The 20,895-nt window shown below is 32.1% G+C and overlaps 2 protein-coding genes across 2 annotated transcripts; both read left to right on the forward strand.

Annotated features, from left to right (window-relative positions):
• The first annotated feature begins 1,969 nt into the window (after positions 1–1,969).
• Positions 1,970–4,780, forward strand: LOC115697681 (omega-3 fatty acid desaturase, chloroplastic). Its single transcript, XM_030624773.2, has 8 exons — positions 1,970–2,880; positions 2,998–3,087; positions 3,169–3,235; positions 3,327–3,419; positions 3,514–3,699; positions 3,782–3,862; positions 4,041–4,178; positions 4,301–4,780. Exons 1-8 carry the CDS (start codon positions 2,345–2,347, stop codon positions 4,466–4,468), a joined length of 1,359 nt encoding a protein of 452 aa, XP_030480633.1. The 5' UTR covers positions 1,970–2,344; the 3' UTR covers positions 4,469–4,780.
• Positions 4,781–6,813: 2,033 nt separating this feature from the next.
• Positions 6,814–9,746, forward strand: LOC133039585 (uncharacterized). The gene is made up of 4 exons (XM_061118478.1): positions 6,814–7,240; positions 7,295–8,235; positions 8,367–8,886; positions 8,932–9,746. The coding sequence occupies exons 1-4, from the start codon at positions 6,814–6,816 to the stop codon at positions 9,744–9,746; spliced, it is 2,703 nt and encodes a 900-aa protein (XP_060974461.1).
• The last annotated feature ends 11,149 nt before the right edge of the window (positions 9,747–20,895 follow it).

Below are 20,895 nucleotides of genomic sequence, written 5' to 3' on the forward strand. Positions count from 1 at the left end.
TTGAAAGAAAAGAAAATATATATGTGGGTGTGTGTTGTTTTAAGGTAGACTAGCTAGGGTAGGACAACGCGTGTTGTTGGCCCAAAAGAGATAGTGGAAAATCCACTTAATGTGTATCCTTCCCATTTGAGGCTAAATATCATTTTGAATTTTGTATTTTGTAAAAGTTATTATTTGGACTTTATATTTTGTTAAATAATAAAATGAACTTTGTATTTTCCAAAATAATAAAAATAAGACCTTAAGCTTAAGTTTTGACAACTTTTTTTTTTTTAAAAAAATAACCAATTTGAAGAGAATTCCTAACACAAACAGATTTAGAAAATGTAAACAGTTTTATCACAACACATTTAGATCGGATTAATATTAAATTTTATTTTGACAAAAAATCAGTTCAAGATCCTATTTGTACAATTTTAAAAAATACAGGATCCATTTTGTCATTTAAAAAAACAATAAGTCTAATTAATAACTTTTGCAAAACACAAATACAAAATAATATTTATCTCATTTTAATTTAATTATCACGTTTAAAAATAGAAAAAAAATCTAACTAATTTGCATAAATATTTTAATTTTCTTTTTATAATTTCTTGAGTGCATGTTTATTAATTAATAACTATTATTGTAACTAACATATTTTATTCATCATAATTCATATATTGTATAAGGTAATGCTTCAATAGAGGTATTCAAAATAGTTTTATGTAGTGTCATTTTTTTAATAGGTGCTATTGTTTCATTTTATGTTCATATTTAATTTTATTTATTTATTTTTTATAAGTATTTGTCAAAAATACTTATATCCAAAAAAGGAAATTATTTTTTGGTGGTTATGATCTTAGAGTAGAGATATGTACAAATTAATTAGATAATGTTAACTACAAATAGATGTATATTTTTTTTAATTAGATAATATATATTTTTTTTATAATTTTTGAAATAGGATTTAAGATTTTGGTCTTTTGAGAATTTTTTTTTAGTTATTGTAGTTAGGTTGGTGTGTTATTTGGGTGTGATTATATATATAGTATTTTATATGTACAGTAAAATTCAAGTAATATATTATGGTGAATTGTTGTGTGCCTCATTGAGTGAAATTATCTCTTCTTTTAATTCAAAGTTCAACCAACAAAATTAAAAATGTGGTTAAAAATATATACAATATTTTAAGTATTTTAAATTAAAATTAAATTTTTTTATATAAAATATTAACATAATTTTTTATTTTTAAATATATATAATAATATTATAAAACTAATAAAGAATATTTTATTAAGTAATATATTCGGTTAAAATTAACATAAAAAATTAAAAAATACCGTTAAACCAAAAATTTTACTACATAGCCACATTTTATATAGAATAGATATAAATATGATCTAGTTCAATTTTTTTTTTTTAGAAGATCTAGTTCAATTTTATTCTATCATAATTTTGGAACAATATATTAATACTTAAGGTAAATAGCCGCATAAGTACTCAAAGTTAAGTTTGTAAGCGACATAAATTCAATGTTTATTTTTAACGACATAGGTACTTAATGTTTGTAAAACTGTAATTTTTCTCCAGTTTCGTCAGTACAAACCAACATATTTTCTTATACCATATTGTACCTAAATCTATATTTTTTTTTCTTTTTTTGTGTTGTACTATGTTGTGTTTAGGTACATTTTTTTTTTATGTCGGGTTGTGCTAGTGCTAATTTCGTGCCTATCAAAAAACCTAAAATGGTCTTGCTTGAGAGAGTATTAGATCCAACTTGACCCAATCTCTCAAATCTTTTGATTAGACAAAAAAAATGGTTAACTTATGGGAGTCACCGACCTCTAAATCCAACACTATTGGATCACCATTTTTCAACTTACTCTAAAGAAACAAGTCAATGACCACAAACACAACAAGTTGAGCCAAATTTCACACTAGAAAAAGAAACACATATGAATCATACACCAAATAAAATCAAACCCATCCTATATAAATACCAAACGACTTCCACAACAACAACAACAAACCATACTTCAAAATTCAAAGTTTTTTCTGTTAAAAAATTTTAGTCTTCTCTTTTCTTTATTCAAGAGTCGAATAGTGAAAACTGAAAAGGTCTAGTCTTTATTGTTAGGCAAATGTGAAACCGTTTAATAATAAATAATAATTAAAAAATATTCACTTTTTTTCTTTTATAAATATTCTTAAGATATTTTACATTGCAAACCTATTTTCTTATATATATATATATATTATTTGGATTCTTCTTCTTCTTCTCTGAAGTTTTTTGCCGTCTAAGATTTTGAGGTGACACCCAGGAACTGAAATCCTGGTGTGTTCTTCTTTTTCTTCTCCAATGGCGAGTTGGGTTTTGTCAGAATGTGGATTAAAGCCACTCCCTCAAAATTTTCCTCGACCCAGAACAGGGATTACCTCAACCAACCCAACAACAAAGACTCGGTTTTTGAGTTCTAACAAGAGCTCGGCGGATCTTAGATTCCCAAAGGTGAATTTCTCAACTGGGTTTTTGAAAAGGAGGAGTTTTGAGGTGAGAGTGAGCGCCCCATTGAAGGTTGCTTTTGTAGAAGAGGAAGACAGAGGAGAGAGAGTAGAGGAAATCGTTAATGGAGTTGAAGAAGAAGAAGAAGAGGGAATCAAATTTGATCCTGGCTCGGCTCCACCTTTCAAATTGGCTGATATTCGGGCTGCTATTCCAAAACATTGTTGGGTTAAGGATCCATGGAAGTCTATGAGCTATGTGGTGAGAGATGTGGCTATCATATTTGGGTTGGCTGCGGCTGCTGCTTCTATTAACAACTGGGTTGTTTGGCCTTTGTACTGGGCTGCTCAGGGGACTATGTTTTGGGCTCTATTTGTTCTTGGTCATGACTGGTAATATTCTCTACCTTCACTTTCATCTTCTTCTTTATCTTTCTCTTTTAACAATTGGATGGATCATGGTTTTGGCTATTGTTTGAATTGGTATTGTTTTTGTTTTTGATTTTACAGTGGCCATGGAAGCTTTTCAAACGATCATAAGCTGAACAGTGTAGTTGGGCATCTCTTGCATTCCTCAATTCTTGTACCTTATCATGGATGGTATGCTCTTAAACCAAAAATATCTCTATATATGTATGTATGTATATATGTCTTTTAATTATGTTAATGTTCATTTTTCAGGAGAATCAGCCATAGGACTCATCACCAAAACCATGGCCATGTTGAGAATGATGAATCATGGCATCCGGTTAGATTTTGTTTTCACCTCTTATTTGTTTCAATTTTCATTGCTTGCTTCTTTGCCCATTTCATAAATTTTTTCCATATTGCTTTTGCAGTTACCTGAAAGAATTTACAGGAAACTGGATAACATCACAAAAAGTTTGAGATTTACTCTACCATTTCCAATGCTTGCTTATCCTTTCTACCTCGTAAGTTTATATTATAATAGTCTTGGTTGATCAATTTAGCCATGAGATTGATTATCATTATTTGTGTTGTTAATTGATCATTTTCTTTGCACAGTGGGGAAGAAGTCCAGGAAAGGCTGGTTCCCATTTTCATCCAAATAGTGACTTGTTTGTTCCAAGTGAGAAGAAAGATGTGATCACTTCCACTTTATGTTGGACAGCTATGGCTGCTATACTTGTTGGTTTGGGCTTTGTGATGGGTCCTATTCAATTGCTTAAGCTCTATGGCATTCCTTATTGGGTAAATATAATCTTAAATCATAGAGTTTTGATTGAACAAAACTCTCAAAGGGATTTGTATCTTACTTTGTTTTAATGTTTAGGTTTTTGTCATGTGGCTGGATTTAGTGACATACTTGCATCACCATGGCCATGAAGAAAAATTACCATGGTACCGCGGAAAGGTATGGTTAAGTAGTTAGATATGTTGTTTTCAGAGGGGTCAAATCAAGATATTGGTTATTTCCTTAATAGGCCAAAAAACATAAGAAAATCTTATCTAAGAAAGTCTTTCATCTTCACATGAAATGTTTTGTTTTCAAAGATGTTAATTTCTTGTGATATATTGATTGTGTGGATTAGGAATGGAGTTACTTAAGAGGAGGGCTCACGACACTTGATCGCGATTATGGAGTGATTAACAACATTCATCATGATATTGGAACTCATGTAATCCACCATCTTTTCCCTCAAATTCCTCACTACCACTTGGTGGAAGCAGTAAGTATTTTTGCCTATGATTTGGTAACAATTATGCTACTCATGATATTCAAAGCAATATTCTCTAAATACCAACAGAGCCCTGATTGTTTATCTGTTTTTCGTTTTGGCTTTTCTTGCAGACTGAGGCAGCTAAACCAGTGATAGGGAAATACTACAGAGAGCCGAAGAAATCGGGTCCTCTACCGTTTCACTTGATAGGTACTTTGATTAGAAGCTTGAAACAAGATCACTATGTTAGTGACACTGGTGATGTTGTGTACTACAAAACTGATCCTGATCTTAAGTGATCTTTCAAGCTCAAGTAAAGTTTCAATTTCATACAGCAAAAGCTAATCATTGTCTGAGCTTTTGGTACCACTTGGGGAGATGACACAAAATTTATCATCTTAAATTATTGTTGCTCTGCTTATTTCTTAAAAATCAGCTAGAAAAATAAGTAGAGTGTAAGGTTACCATTTATCTTAGTGCAGCTATTTATAGTGAAGAGAAATTTGTATATCATAGAAGAAAAATAATTTTCCATTTTTATACAACCTGAACAATATTTATTCCTTTTTATTAATATTATTATGTTAAATAATTATATTCTATTTAAGGGATATTTTGATCATTTAAAAATAAAATGTGCACTTGGCACTTGCCATTCTTTTTCATTTTTTTTTTTTTTTTGCAAAACATTCTTTTTCATTTTATGGTTATAAAATTGTGTTTTTCAAGGTGAAAATAGTAAGTATGTAGTTGTATTATTCTGATATTATGAGAATAATAGGTTAAAATTGGTATTTAAATAAATTGTATAATAAGAAATTTTATTTATACTCTAAAATTTTTTAAAGGCTTAAGGCACTCCATTTTAATAATTATTATTTTATATAAAATTTATATTTTAACTCTTTCTTTCTAATTCATATTCTTAAAAAATATACCTATTAAATAAAAATAAATTATTTTTTTTTAAATATTATGGCAAAAAAATAAAAATAAAAAATTATATAAAACTTTCTTAGAAAAAAAAAATAAAAATATATATATACATGAATTAGAAAAAATTATGAAAATAAAATCAAAATAAGTATTGAAATTAACATAAAATAATGTGAGGAAAATATTTAAAAAAATATTAAGAGTAATTTTTGAAAATTAAGGGAATTATTCCATATACTATTTTTTAAACTTTTTTTTTCAAATTTACGGTTTGAGTTTTTGAAGTGGTTGTAGCGCTAGTTGCAATAGGAGTTTATATACGATTTTTTGTTACAATTTAGGTTGCAGCGCTAGTTGCAGTAGGGGGTTTCTATGTAGAATTCCGTAAAAATGCAAAAAAAAAAAATAAATAAAAAACTGTTTTCAAGTGTAAAAATAAAAAAAAAAACCCCTAAAAATTATTTAAGTGTATATTTTTTTTAATAATGGGGTGTATTTATAATTTTATGGGGTGCAAATATAACTACCCTTGTATAATTCTTTAAATAACAAAAAGTACTTTTTGGACAAGAGAAGATTTTTTATGGATTCTGTTTGATTTTGAGATACCGACGCTTTTTTTGAAGGAATAATTATATAAGGTATTATTTATTTTTATTTTTTTGTAAAAAAAATTGTATTTTTACTTTTAATTTTTTTTATATATTTTTTTATGATTTTATATAGAAACATAAAGAAAATTACATAAAAGTAAAATGAAAATAAAATTTAAATAACATCAAAATAACACACAGATAACAAAAAATCAATAATACATTAACAAGAGTACAACATAAAAAAGACTGTATTTTCTATAAATAAAATCAAAAAAATCGTTAAAATGTCTAAAATTGTTTAAAATGAAAGGGGTCATTATCAGCCTTTTAGGCATTTAGGTGGTGGGCTTGTGGGTCCAATTTAAAGAAATATTTGAAATGAAGCATTATTTTTCAAGGGAAATTTACATGGTATATTAACTTTTGTTATTTTTTTACAAAGATACTGTCAGGCGGTATTTTTTACTTTTTTACTGTATTTTTTTATAAGTTTCATACTGCAGTATACTGTCTTAAGTTTTCACTGGTGTTTTACTGATGTTCTACTATTATTTTGAGTTGTTTTGCTTTGTGTTTTACTGGTGTTTTATAAAAACACTTTTGAAAAGATTTCCGTGTGACAGTATTTTTGTAAAAATTAACTCAAATTCCAGTATTTTTGTAAGTTTCCCTTTTCCAATAGTTTCATTTTCTCCAATAGTATTTTTTTTTTATTTTTTCATACTATCTAAAAATGACAAAAAAAAAAAAATAAATAAAATACAAAATACGGATGTATAACCTTTTCGACATTTTGAATGATTTAATTTTTTTCATACAAAAATATGTATGCTAGTTTTCACAACAATATTATATTATGTTATTTTTGTTGGGCTTTGTGCCCTAAATAAAACTCTATTGCAATGTAATCTTTTTTATTCAATTATCAATAAAGAAACAATGTGTATTTGGACAAAGATGAGAAATTTTGGAAACAAAGAAGTCGTGCTTTATGGCTGAAGGAAGGGGACCGTAATACAAAAATTTTCCACAGGAAAGCGAACTCAAGAAAGAAGAAGAACTCAATTACGGGGCTGCTTGATCACAATGCTCGATGGGTGTATGGAAATAAAATGGTGGGAAGGGTAGCTTGTAACTACTTCCAACAGTTGTTTACTACTCAGCCGGCTTCTGCAGAGGAGTTAAAAGAGTTCCAAAGCATCGTGCCACACAAAATTTCCCGAGAAATCAATGAGTACCTTATTACCTCTTTTACGAAGGACGATGTGTTACAAGCCATGCGAGATATCCATCCACACAAAGCCCCGGGCAATGATGGAATGCCGGGCCTATTTTATAGGAAATTTTGGTCGATTGTTGGAGACGAAGTTACTACAGTTTGCTTGGGAATTCTCAATGAGGGAAAGAGTGTTGAAGCTATTAATGATACCCTTATTTGTCTTATCCCGAAACTTCCAAAACCAGTCCAAATGTCAGATTTTCGTCCCATTAGCTTGTGTAATGTGGTATACAAGATAGTAGCGAAGTGTTTAGCGGGGCGTATGAAACATAGTCTTCATTAAGCCATTTCTGAGGTTCAAAGTGCGTTTGTAGGAGGAAGGCTGATCCAAGACAATGCTATCATCGGGTATGAAAGCCTCCATAGTATGAAGATGAAAAGATTTGGTAATGGGAAGAAAATGGCCTTAAAGTTAGACATATCCAAAGCATATGATCGGGTTGAGTGGAGCTTCCTTATGACTATGATGCGTGGGTTGGGATATGATGAGATTTGGATTGAGAAAGTCATGAGGTGCGTTACTAATGTCTCCTTTTCGGTTTTAATAAATGGGGAAAGATTTGGAAAATTCCATCCATCCCGGGGTCTTCGCCAAGGTGATTCTCTATCCCCATACCTCTTCCTTATTTGTTCGGAGGGTCTGTCATGCTTAATTCAAGAAGCCGAGAGGGCTGGAAAAATAACAGGGGTTCGGTTTGGAAGGAATGATGTTACCGTTTCTCATCTTTTCTTTGCGGACGATACCTTTGTATTTTTTGAAGGGAAGGAGACAGAATGTGAGACCATGACTCTAATTTTCCAGCGGTATGCAAGGCTTTCGGGTCAAAAAATAAATCTTGAGAAGACAGAAGTGAGTACGGGCAGAAGTATTTCGAAACAATTAGGCCAACATCTTGCCAACACACTTGGGGTTCGGTTGGTCCCTAATCATGCCATCTATTTGGGGCTGCCAAGTTACTTAGGAAGGAAAAAGAAAGAGGTTTTTGAGGTCATAAAAGATAAAGTTTGGAGTAAACTCAAAGGGTGGAAAGCTTCAATGTTCTCTCAAGCGGGAAAAGAAATTCTTATAAAAGCGGTGATCCAAGCTCTTCCTAGCTATTTCATGAGTTGCTTTCGTCTTCCAAAGAAGTTGATCAAAAACCTCCATTCTTTGGCTGCCAATTTTTGGTGGGGAGACACAAAGGAACATAAAAACTCCATTGGAGCACTTGGGATAAAATGTGTAAACCAAAGGAAGAGGGAGGCTTGGGTTTCTGTAGTCTCGCTGAATTCAACCAAGCTCTTTTAGCCAAACAAGGGTGGCGCCTCATTCATAAACCTCACTCTCTATTAGCAAGAATTTTGAAAAATAGCTACTACCCTAACACTTCCTTTCTTAATGCAAAGTGTCCCCAAAACGCATCTTGCATTTGGAAAGGAATTGTTTGGGGAAGGGAGATTATATATGAAGGTGCCCGGTGGAGAGTTGGGAATGGTAGAACCATTCGAGTTTGGCAAGATAAGTGGCTGCCACGGTCTAATGGTACAATTGTACACCGGCCAATAGATGCAAATCCCAATATCACAGTGAGCAGCCTGCTTAATAATAAGGAAGAGTGGAATGTAAATACTCTAAACAATTACTTTCATAAGGAGAATGTTCCTTGGATACTTGGGATCCCTATAGATATTCACTCGGAGGACATGCTAGTTTGGCCTTTTACTAAGGATGGGCACTACATTGTGAAGAGTGGATATAGAGTAGCTAGGGAGATAAACCTTGCTCCTACCCGATGCTCTAATATGGATCAAACTCATGCTTGGTGGAAGATGTGGTGGAATCTGAATTTGCCTCCTCGAATGAAGCTCTTTGGATGGAAAATGTGTCGAAATTGGCTCCCGGCAAAGTCCAATCTTGTTCATAGAGGTATGAAAATTGACCCAACTTGTAATTAATGTGGCCAATTTGAAGAATCTCTTTCCCATGCTCTTTGGACTTGTGAAAAGGTTAAAAAAGTTTGGAAACTTATGCCTTCTTACAAGTTAATTAAGGAAAGTAGAGGGCATTCAATGATGGATTTGCTAGTGGAATTTCGATATAAGCTAGCTAAGGAGGAGTTTGAAGATGTTGTCAAGGTTCTTTGGGCAATTTGGGTGAATCGAAATAGACAATGGACCAATCAACACTATATGCATGGGGCTCGTTTGCTGGAATGGGTATTCAGTAGCTACCCGAAAGAGAATCATGGGAAGGAAAGTCTCCCTAATGTGCATTCTGCTGCTCATACAGATCAGTGGCAAGCCCCTCCTGTTGGCACCTATTGTGTGCATTGTGATGCAGCTATCCAACTGAACCAGGAAGGGGTGGGGATAGGCTATGTTTGGCGAGATTGGTTGGGTAACATTATTTCTACTGGTATGAAATATACCCCTGTTTGTTGCTCTGTGACTATAGCTGAAGCACAAGCAGTTGTTGCTGCTCTGCAAGATAGACCGAAGAGCTTGCACCAGCTGTTTGAGATCAGATCTGATTGCAAGCTACTGGTTGATGCAATCTCAGCAAATGGCAGCTCCCTTGGTGATATGCAGCCAGTTGTGAATCAAATAAAGCGACACCCTGAGTTTTCCCACTGTACAAAGTTCTGTAATGTAAAAAGAGTCCATAATGTAGGTGCTCATAGCTTAGCTAAGAGAAGCCTTGACAAAAAATTAACCCATTCTTTTTACAATTCTTTTCCGGATTGGTTAGCCATTGCTTGTAAGGTTAACCTCTCCCATTCTTTGTAAGTTTGTTGGTGTTGTTTAATAAAAGCTTCTTTTCAAAAAAAAAAAAAAATTAAAGTCAAAATCTTATCATAAGTTACACATTTAGTTAATTACAAAATTTCATATATATTTTGCCCTATATCTGATCTTTGTGAGCTAGACAGAGAAACGCACTGCCACTTATTCATAGATTCTGTTCACCAAGAGGCTTGTTGCTGAAATTAGCAGCTCTTCCAAGAGCTGGTGGTGCCTAGTCTGGTTTATAACCATGGACTGTTTTAGCAAGTGATCAATGTTTTAATGGCTGCCACCCTATATTACATATGGAAAAATAGGAACAGTTGTGTTTTCAATGCTTGTTGTTTGGCTTACTGGTTTTATCAGTAGAGAAATTAAGAAAGTTGTTAAGTTTAGAGTGCTTGGTTTAGTTGTTAATGGACTAAAAAGAGAGGATCAATATGTTGTAAACATAGTTGAGAATTAGTGAGGTTTATAAAATTTGTTCTTTTGTTCAAAAAAAAATAAAAATAAATAAATAAAAAAATTCATATATGTTTTAAAATTAAAAATTATTTGATTTGATTTCATAATAAATTGAGATATTTGCAAATGAGTTTTTTCTTTATTCAATTTAAAATATAAAATTGTTACATTTGGAAAATAGATTTGATATTTACGGTTTTATAATTTATTTCATTTGAAAAAAATGAAATGTGTACAAAACAAGGCACAAATCCACATGGGACATAGACCCAGTTTCAACACAAAAATTTCATCCACTCATTAATCGTCCTTAAAATCATCTTTCACGGCTTTGCAAAAAAAAAACATCATAGACAAGGCATTTTAAATAAGTTTATTAATTATTAATTAGGAAGCTTCTACAATAATGCACCTTCTACTATTTTGTCACTAAAAATAAGGCTAATTAAAATTTTTGTCTTTCAAATTTTAACATGTACAAAATCATGCCCCCTAAATTTTTATGGTTGTTAAAAATACTCCCTGAACTATTGAGATTGTTGGATTTAAGGACTTTTATCCAATTTTAATAAAAAAAAAAGTAAAATATGGATAAAGTTCAGGGGACATGATTTAATACATGTCAAGGTTCGAGAGACATGTTTTGGTAGATATCAAAGTCTAGGGAGTATAATTTAGTACATAAACAATTACTGAAATAGTAAAATTGAATTAAATTAGATAAAAGTGGAGAATTTTTAATGACCAGAAAAGTTCAAAAAACATAATTTAGTATAGGTTAAAGTTTAGGGAAAAAAATCCTAATTAATCTAAAAAAAAGTTGTTCATTTTTATAATTGTGTATATTACAGTTATTTAAAATATTTTTGTAAAATTTTAGAAAAAGGGTTAGGTTTTTCTTAATTTTTCAAAATTTTATACTTTATCTTAAATAATTACAATATATATATATCACTATATAAAAAAATAGATTAAAAAATTTTCCTCGTAGCCGAAACATTTAGAGGGGGCAATCGTTGCAACTTTTTAAGAGTGTTATATGATAGTAATTGCTGAATGGAGAATATAAAAGAAGATTGTTGTCGTGAATCTCAAGTGTTTAATGCATGGAAAAAGCAAGGCTAGTACTATTTTTCAATAAACTATACTATTTAATAAGTTATTTATAAAATTATAACATAAGAAATTCCATAATAATAATAATGTAACAAAACAAAAATCCCATACTCCATCAACATTATTTAATTTCCCATCGATGTAATTTCTACTTTCTAAAACCAAATTCAATTCTATCTTCTTTTGCCTCTCTCGATCAGATTCATTCAAAGCCCATTTGTACAAACCTTTTGATGATAGCAGATAATTTAAGAAGCTCTTTGATTGGGGCTTTCCATATACTAAACCCAATAGGCCCAATCTAATAGAGCAAAAATGAAAGAGATTTCACTTGACTTTTCAATTTAATGCGAGAAGAGTTAAAGCTTGAAGTTATTAAAGTCAACAAGGTCGGCAGATGGTACTTAGGACATAGGACAGTACATATCATCACTCTGACCAACAACATTGATTGATTCCACTCTAACAAGGTCAGCAACTCCGGCACCTTCTTCCACTTAACAACACACCTCAATTATTGTTTATTTCTTTATTAAAACAATAAATAAATAAACACTACTACAAAAATTATAATTCCCATAAATTTTTAAGTGTCACTTAAAAAATTTACGTCGATTTATAAAACCGACGTATATATCGTAGTCGCAAATAGGTAGGAATGGCAAAGGAGTCTGATTTGGCCCAATCTGCAGCTGACCCGACCCGACCCGACAAGATATTGTCCCGCCAGTTCATATTTTTTTTTTTTTTTTTTTTTTTTTTTTTTTTTATGTATGGTACTCTAAGTTGACAAGAAGTGTTTTCAAATTTTTCATGTCCTGGCCAATAATAAGCAACACTATTTCAAATTTTGTCAACACTATCACTATTGACAGATAAGTCATCCTTGACAATTATATTTAAATATGTACACAACAACACACATGTAACAACTTTCTCTTCAAAATAAAACTGTCAGGCTCAAATTGTCCTTTCAAATGCTTAATCATAGCATCATTTGTAGTATAGTTATCGAGAGTCACTGTACTGATCTTGTCTTCTACTTTCAATTCATTAAGATAAGATCTTAGTGCCTCAAGTAGTGCTGAAGCATCGTGAGAACATGGGACATACTTAAAACTCAAAATATGACTGTGCAAGTTCCAAGAATCATCAATAAAATAAGCCGTTACAGTCATATATCCCCTCTTTTGATGTTTTGCAGTCCACATGTCACTGGTTATGACTATTCTGCTCCTACTTTTTTCTAAACTTTGCATGTATTTTTCTTTCTTAGTTTTATACATTTTATGATATCAGAACTAACCGTATTCCTTGACACCATTTGAAACATGGGACACAAAGTACTTGAATATTCCATAAACCTGCTCTGCTCAACCATGGACACTAAATATTCATGTTTAACGATCATTTGAGCCAATTTGATCATTCCTAAATCAGGATCAAAATTAAAAGGAACTAAAGGGCTTGTAATAGGATTAGCGTCAAGTTGGGCCTTTCTGACTGGACACCTCTTTACGTGAGCATTTAAATGCGTAGTCCCCTGAGAACTTTCTCTCACTAACTTACGCCCATAGTGATTGCAAAATTTTTTAGTTTTACCATCAATTTCATGCTTTGTAAAATGATCCCATGCACGAGAAGTTATTTTTCTCTATGGCCTTGTATTCTGATTTTTATCTAATGTATTACTAACATATTGTATTTCTTCAATAGTAATTGATGGCATAAAATCAACATCATCCTTAGAATTACAACTTATTTGACTAGACATTATTTTGTAATTAACCTACAATAACACAATATTCTCATGTCTATCAATGCACAACGTTACTTAGAAAATATGATAAATATATTTAAAAAAATCAGTTAGCACTTTTCCTATTTTATTAACCTAACCATTTGTCAATTTTAACTATAAACAATCAGATAATACACAGGTTTTCATCATTATATCACCGAAGCATACAGATTTTACTTGACTAAAACAGGCAAGTTATCAACTTTCCATTATCACCGCAACACACAAAGTCTCAAAACCTACTTCTCTATGGATGAATATATGAGATATTCAAACTTTTTTATTAAATTATGTAATATAGTAATTATATAAAATATACCTCAAATGTAAGTGTCACCACAGAAGAGTTGTAGTAGTTTTTTTTGTGTTCCCTCTCTGACCAAATGCAATTTATCTTAAGACTGAAACCAAAATACAATTAAGACAATTTATGTAGAAAAGAAAACAAGAAACCAAAAAATTTGTATGAAACAGGAGCAAAAAGCTTGGAAAAAAAGTACCAAGATACAAAATTCAGGTTAATAAACTACCAAATAAAAAACTTCTACCAAATTTCTACATCTCGTTGTAAATAATATAGTCTTCGATCTTTTTATATAAAAAATTAGTCTTTTTAATTTTTTTTTTAAATATATATAAATATATAAATAAATGCATACAAGAATGATCAAGCTTATCAATATATTGAAATGATTTTTTTTTTTAAAATACCCTTAAATAAAAGTTTAAAACTTGAAAAGTACCAAGTTGAATGCAAAATATTGGTAGAGTAGAATGACATTGTAAATGCTCAAACTAATAGGAAGCTTAGAGTAGACAGCCTCCATCTAGAACCCAAACCAAAAAATGAAATGACAATTAATTTTAAATTAAAGTGGGAATCAAGATGACCAATTCGATCAATTATAATAGAGTAGAAAAGGTAAAAAAAAACTGAAGAAAAAGAATTTAGGCAATTTTAACACCTTGGAAAGTAATTTAGGCTGTCTGGCTAGTGAAAAAAGAAAGAAAGAAAAATGATGGTAGCTTGGATGCTTCCATGGGAGTGGCAATGAAGCGGGAAAAGCGAGTTTTTTGGGTCATGTGCTAAGCTGCGAAGCGATATATAGATCAACGAGGGGGAACTACTCAGACAATGCAATCGAAAGAAGGGATCAATTTCTTTGAGGTGCAACTCAACCTAAAAAAATCCCATATACCGAAAAAATCCAAAATCGCAAACTCTGTTGAAACCCCCTCTGATTGCTCCTATAAATCCCCTTTTTGTCTGAATTTATGGCTTGAATCGGAGAAGATATCTTGTCCACTATGATTTCAAATTTTCAATTTAGGGATTTAAGAATTTAGGAACTGAAATTTAATTTTCTTCTTTTTTTAAGTTAATGCATTACCGAATTGGGTCAGCCCCAACTTGAAAAAAACCTAACCGGGACGGGGCAGGGTAGGGTGAAGACCCAGATATCGACCCGATTGTCCTGAGGCGGGACTGCCCCATCGGGTCGGGGCCCTGACCTGATCCGCAAAAAGCCCCAATTTGCCATTCCTACCTGTAGGATGGAGATATCTACTATAGATTACCATATGAGAAATGTCCAAAGCTACTTTTCATGTATAACACAAGGTGTTATATCAGAATTAAGTATTGAATTTTATATAGTTTAAGAAATTTTTATATAATATACTAAATTTTAAAAAAGAAATTACAAAAATACATTAATATAGAAAAAAATTTATTTTAACGGTTTGATTTTTTTTATTCACAAAATTATGTTCTTCAGTTAAAATATTAAACTGTTCGATATTCTTTTTTTGATTATTTTATAGTTTATTTCTTGTTGTTTTCTTACACTTTTTATTTAAGATAGGCTGTAAAATTATAAATAAAACATAAAAAAATATGTATTTTGTAAAACAAATAAAACATATATAAAACTGCAATGTATTTATAAAAAAATATAAATTTGTATCTTTGTAATAATAGATTTTCTCTCTCTAGCTCTCTCTCAGTTCTTTGAGTTGGTGCTATGGCAAAGACGAGGACAATGAAGCAGAGTAGACTTAGATCTTCCCTTAAGAAAAGGAAAAAAAAAGAGCCTTATTTGAGTACTTATGTAAGGAAGACCAAAACCATGAATGAAGTTCTAGAAATTGAGCCAATTAATTTCTCGGATGAGGAATAAGAAGCTGAACTTGCTGAAGGGAATTTGTAAACTGAGATTGACACATAGGGATCGTCTCCTAGAGCAGTCATGAAGGAACATCTTCAGAGGGAAGAAATTCGATTGGAATTTACTCAGTTCATGGAGGCTAAGAAATTCATAGAAGCTCAAAGGCACACTGCCTCTGCAATTTCTCAAGGTAAGAGTAGCACTCCTCCTATCTTGCGTTCTGGAAATATAATTTGAAATTTAGATAGTAATTTTGCTGGTTCTACTTCAAATTAGAAAATTAAGATAACAATGGAAGATATTCAAGATGAAGTGGACTATTGAAACTCCTCTACATTGTGCTATGTTTTGGGGGCAAACCCTCATTTATTGATCCTGGATGGCTTTGTGCGTCGAGTTTGGAAGGATAAGATTGAAAAAGTAGGAATGTTGTCATATGGTGGTGTGTTTTTATTTTGTTGAGGACAAGGATCAAGTGATTTCAGAAAGCTATATTTTCTTTAACTAGAGACCAGTTATTACGAAGGCTTAGGGCCCGAATGTCAACTTCAAGAAGGAGGACATTCATACGGTTCCAATTTAGACTCAATTGGATGACCTTGAATTGAAGTATTAGGGGGAACAAGTTTTATTCAAAATCATTGGTCAAGTTGGAAACCCTGTGATGGTGGATTCCATTAAAAAATCGAGGGATAAGTTAAGCTATCCCTAAGTTCTCATTAAAGTATGTCTGAAGCAAGATTTTCCAAGTCTTATATGGTTTAAGGATGAGAATGGAATTGATACTGCAGTGGCTGTCACATATTAATGGAAGCTAATTATTTGTGATCACTATAAGGGAATAGGTCATGCTACTAGTTCTTGTCGTCAAAAAGAAGGAAGGAAGCCAAAATAGGTTGTCAACGATACAGTGAAAATCAGTTTGAGTGAGCCAGCCTCAAAAATGGAAGGTATAATTGACCCGAGGGATTCAAACCAACAACAAAAGTGTGGAAAGTTAAAACTAAAGATCCTCCAGCTAACACATTGGTTGCTAATACATTCATGGTTCTACAAGAACCTGTTGACAATACTATGCAAGGTGGAAACAAGGAAATACAAGGTCAATAATTGTTGATGGAAAATAAGTTTCAAATTGGGAGTATAGGAGGAGGGGGAGAACCTCCTCTTCCCAATGGATAAAATAACTAGCTGGAATTTTTGAGGGATCGACAACAGTAGTTAGTTAAGCAATTTATTGCTTCTCATAGAGTTGATTTAGTTGGTCTACTCAAGACAAGAGTTAAGGCTCATAAATTTAGAGCCTTATACTTTAATGTGTTTACTGGGTGGTGTTTCAATTCTAATAATGCGTGGCATTTGGGAGGTCAAATCGCAGTAAGCTAGAATCTTTCTAGCTTTAATGTGAATGTTATCAAGTGCTCTAGTCAATTGATTCATCTTGGAGTTTCAACTGTTGATAATAAGAATTTTTTTTCATTACCTATGTATATGCTTTCAATGATGAATATGGTAGGAAAACGCTTCGGCAAGAATTTCAAGACATCTCCATTATGGAACCCTGGATAGTAATGAGAGATTTCAATGACATTTTGGCAAAAGAGGAACAAATTGGCAATCGAGTAAGGTATAAATCTTCCACTAATTTTATTGATTGTATTGCAAACTTTCAACTTGAAGATATCAAATTCAGTGGGAATTTTTATACTTGGTGTAACAAGCCGCATGGAGAGGACAAGATTTATTCCAAGATAGATCAAGTACTTGCTAACCAAGCTTGGTTGAATATTTACCCTGATGCTAAAGCCATTTTTATGAATGAGGGGTTGTTTGATCATTCCCATGTTGTTCTTATTTTATACACTAATATTCCTTATGACAGGAAGCCTTTCAAATATCGAGTAGTCACCAAGCTTAAGGATTTGAAGGCTCTTTCTAAGGAGATTAATGCTCAAGGTTACTCTGATATACAAAATGCAGATTTGCAGGCTTGAGAATACTTAGCTGAATGTTAAAACAAGCTGGATTGGATCCACTTAACTCTGATATTCATGTGTTGGAGTTGGAAGCCAAGAATAGGTATGCTAAAGTGCATAAGGATTACACTTCCTTCCTACACCAGAAAGCAAAGCTGAACTAGGCTAGAGATGGTGATGATAATTCATTATTATTTCATATTAGCATCCAAGAGAGAAGAAGGCATAATAGAGTTCTGTCTATTGTTAATGCAGCAGGGGATTGGGTTGACGAACCAATACAAGTTATTGAAGCCTTTTTAAAATACTACGAAGAACTTTTGGATAGTAATCTACATCAAAAGAATAATGTGCTGACTGGAATTGTAAATCTAGGCCCTACAGTTATAGAATTACAAGCAAGAATGTTGTTGATAGATTACAAAGAAGAGGTTAAGAAAGTGTTTTTGACATACCTGGGATTAAAGCACCAGGTCCATATGGTTATGAAAGTTTTTTCTTCCAAGAAAATTGGGATTTAATTGGAGAAGAAGTTGGAGAAGCTATGATATCTTTCTTACAGTCAGGGAAACTGCTTAGAGAGATCGATAATACTGTACTAATACCTGTTCCCAAAATCAAGTGCCCCAATACAGTGAAAGATTACAAACTGATTACTTGCTGCAATGTCATTTACAAAGCAACTACCGAATTGATATGCTCGAGACTCAAAAATGTTTTGCCTAGTTTGGTGACTCAAAATCAAGCTGGTTTTGTCCAAGAGTGCTTCATAGCATATAATATCATGATTTGATAGGACATAGTTTGTCACTATGGGAGAAAATCGACTAAAGCTAGTTGTATGATCAAGCTAGATTTGCAAAAGGCTTATTCCACCATTGAATTGAGCTTTATAGAAGAGATGTTGTATGGTTTCCAATTTTCTGTTCACTTTATACAATTGGTCATGGCATGTATTAAAACACCACAGATTTCTCTCATGATCAATGGATCTGTACATGGTTATTTTGAAGCCAAAAGAGGGTTACGACAAGGGGATCCAATGTCACCTCTAATCTTTGTATTGAGAATGAAGTACTTCACTAGAATCATGAAAAGAATTGGCTAGAAAATTGATTTTATTTTTCATGACAGGTGTAAAGAATTGAAGTTGAACCATCTTATTTTTGTAGATGATGTGTTACTGTGTTGCAATGGGGATTACAAGAGCATTTACTATCTCCTGCATGGCCTCAAACTACTTTCACAGACCTTAGAATTACAGCGTAATGCATCCAAGTATACTGTTGTGTGATGACTAATTACGAGGTACAACGCATACTTGATGCTTTAGGTTTTAGAAGGAATGAGGTTCGTTTCACCTATTTAGGTATCCCAATTTGTGCTAAGAGGATCTCTGCTAAGGAGTGTAGCTTGTTGGTAGATAAAATGACCACTAGAATTAGATCCTGGAGCACTAGGAATATCTCTTTTGTGGGTAGTCCGGTTTCAATCAATTTGATTCTTCTTACAATACACTCTTATTGGAGTTAAATTATGTTGCTGCCTAAGAAGATACTAAAAGAAATTGAAGCCATTTGTAGGGCCTTCTTGTGGGACAACAAATGATGATTGGAGCATGGAAAATTACTTGGGATCATATATGTAAACCTAAAGTAGCAAGAGGTATTAGTTTTAAGAGTGTCTCAGAATGGAACAAAACAACTATGTTTAAGTATGTTTGGGCAATAGCTACTAAAAAATACAACTTGTGGGTTAAATGAGTGCATAATGTGTATATAAAAGAAGAAGATTGGTGGGATTACAATGCCCCCAACAAGGTATTTGGTATTAGAGGAAGATAGTAGCAATCAAAGACAAGGTAAGGACTCTTGTGAACTTAGCAGTATTCACTTATAAGATTATTGAGGGATACAAGCCTTTATGTCTTACGCAAGATCAAGTCAATTGGAGTAAGGAAGTGTGGGGAAGATTGAATGCTCCAAAGCATAGTTTTATATTTTTGGCTTGCAATTTAAGATAGGTTAAAGACCATAGAAAGGTTGTACTGGTTTACTGTTATATCTGATATCTGTTGCTCTTTATGCAAAGTGGGAGATGAAATAATTGCTCACTCTTTTTTTAAAGGCCCCTTCTCTAGTGATTGTTTACAACAGAACAAACACTGGCTGCATTGGGAGACTCCCTCTTGTCAACTAACTGGTTTAGTGCGAATGAAGACAACGAAATTTAGGAAAAATATTTTCTCAACTGTTTTTGCTGCATTGGTGTATCATCTATGTAGAGCTAGAAATAAAAGAATCTGGCTTTGCTCCCTTGACAATCCAAAGACCATTGTACAAAGAACTAAAGTCACATGTAAGAATAAAATTCAAAGTGTTTGGCCAAAGAAAGTTTCAGCAAGAGATTTAGAATGTTATACTGTATTATAAATATAGTGTAAATTTATAGTTTTAAAAAGTTGTTTTTCAGGCCTTCTTTGGAAGGTGATGTTTGTTTTTAATTGGTTATTGGAGTAATGAAATATACTGTTGTTTTCCAAAAAAATATATGTATTTGTGAGAAAACTACATAATTTAATTTAATAATTATTATGAAATATCATTAGCCATTTGTAAGACGCAACCTCATAGTGGTTCTAGACATCATTGAAGCCTACTAACAATACTCTTTCTAGATAGCTCAGGGCATTGCTATTAGGCACTACTATGAGGTGACGTCTTAAGAATAGTAAGAAATATTTCATAAAAAATATTATATTAAATCATATGAGACTTGATACTTAATTGAATCAATAGCGATATGACACCTTGGATGGTGCTAGGCACTATTGGTGCCTTTTAACATGTCTGTATACCTCACCTTATTCTACTTTCTCCACCACACTGTTGGGATTTTAATTTTTATGTCCAAAATAAAACCTATTTCAATATAATCTTATTATTTGTTATCAATAGAAGATTAAAAGTCATTTATGTTTACATGTATTATTCATGTTTATGGTTTAATATACAATTTCTGTTAAATCTAGAACATATAATAATTTAAAATGATAGTGATGTCAACACATTGGAAGGTAATTGTGATTATATGTATCAAAGCTTAAGTCCCATGATTCATCAGTGCACTGGATTTACACTGATGTGATAGTCAGCGATAAAGTTTACTTACACCTAGGATAAGTGTTATGTCCTTTTTCAAGGCATTGGCAGAGTATGCTAGTATCAGATGTATGGAGTATACACTAGACTGGGACCGATATTGATCTTGGTAAAGATATTATAATCTTACCATTGTATCTTTCTAAGTCAATATCATTGGTTCATCTTAGATCTAAAGATCTTAATCCTAATATGGTTAGGTTCGATCTCAAGACTCAAGAGTGTTATTTATGTTCTTAGAGTTGTTCGTTAAAGCCTACCAATTGGTTCAGGTAACACATACATCTTGGGAACATGATAGTATAATTGAATGGGAGCGCTAATCATAGATACAAAATTTATAGATTCTATCTGGACATAGAAGTGAAATGATAATTTTCTTTGAGCTTGGCTTAATAAAGATAAATGGAAGAGCTCTTATTTCAGTAATTATATTAGTTTACTGAAATATCATTTATAGGAAAC

Source organism: Cannabis sativa, chromosome 7 (genome assembly GCF_029168945.1).
Source record: "Cannabis sativa cultivar Pink pepper isolate KNU-18-1 chromosome 7, ASM2916894v1, whole genome shotgun sequence".
Lineage (NCBI taxonomy): Eukaryota > Viridiplantae > Streptophyta > Magnoliopsida > Rosales > Cannabaceae > Cannabis > Cannabis sativa.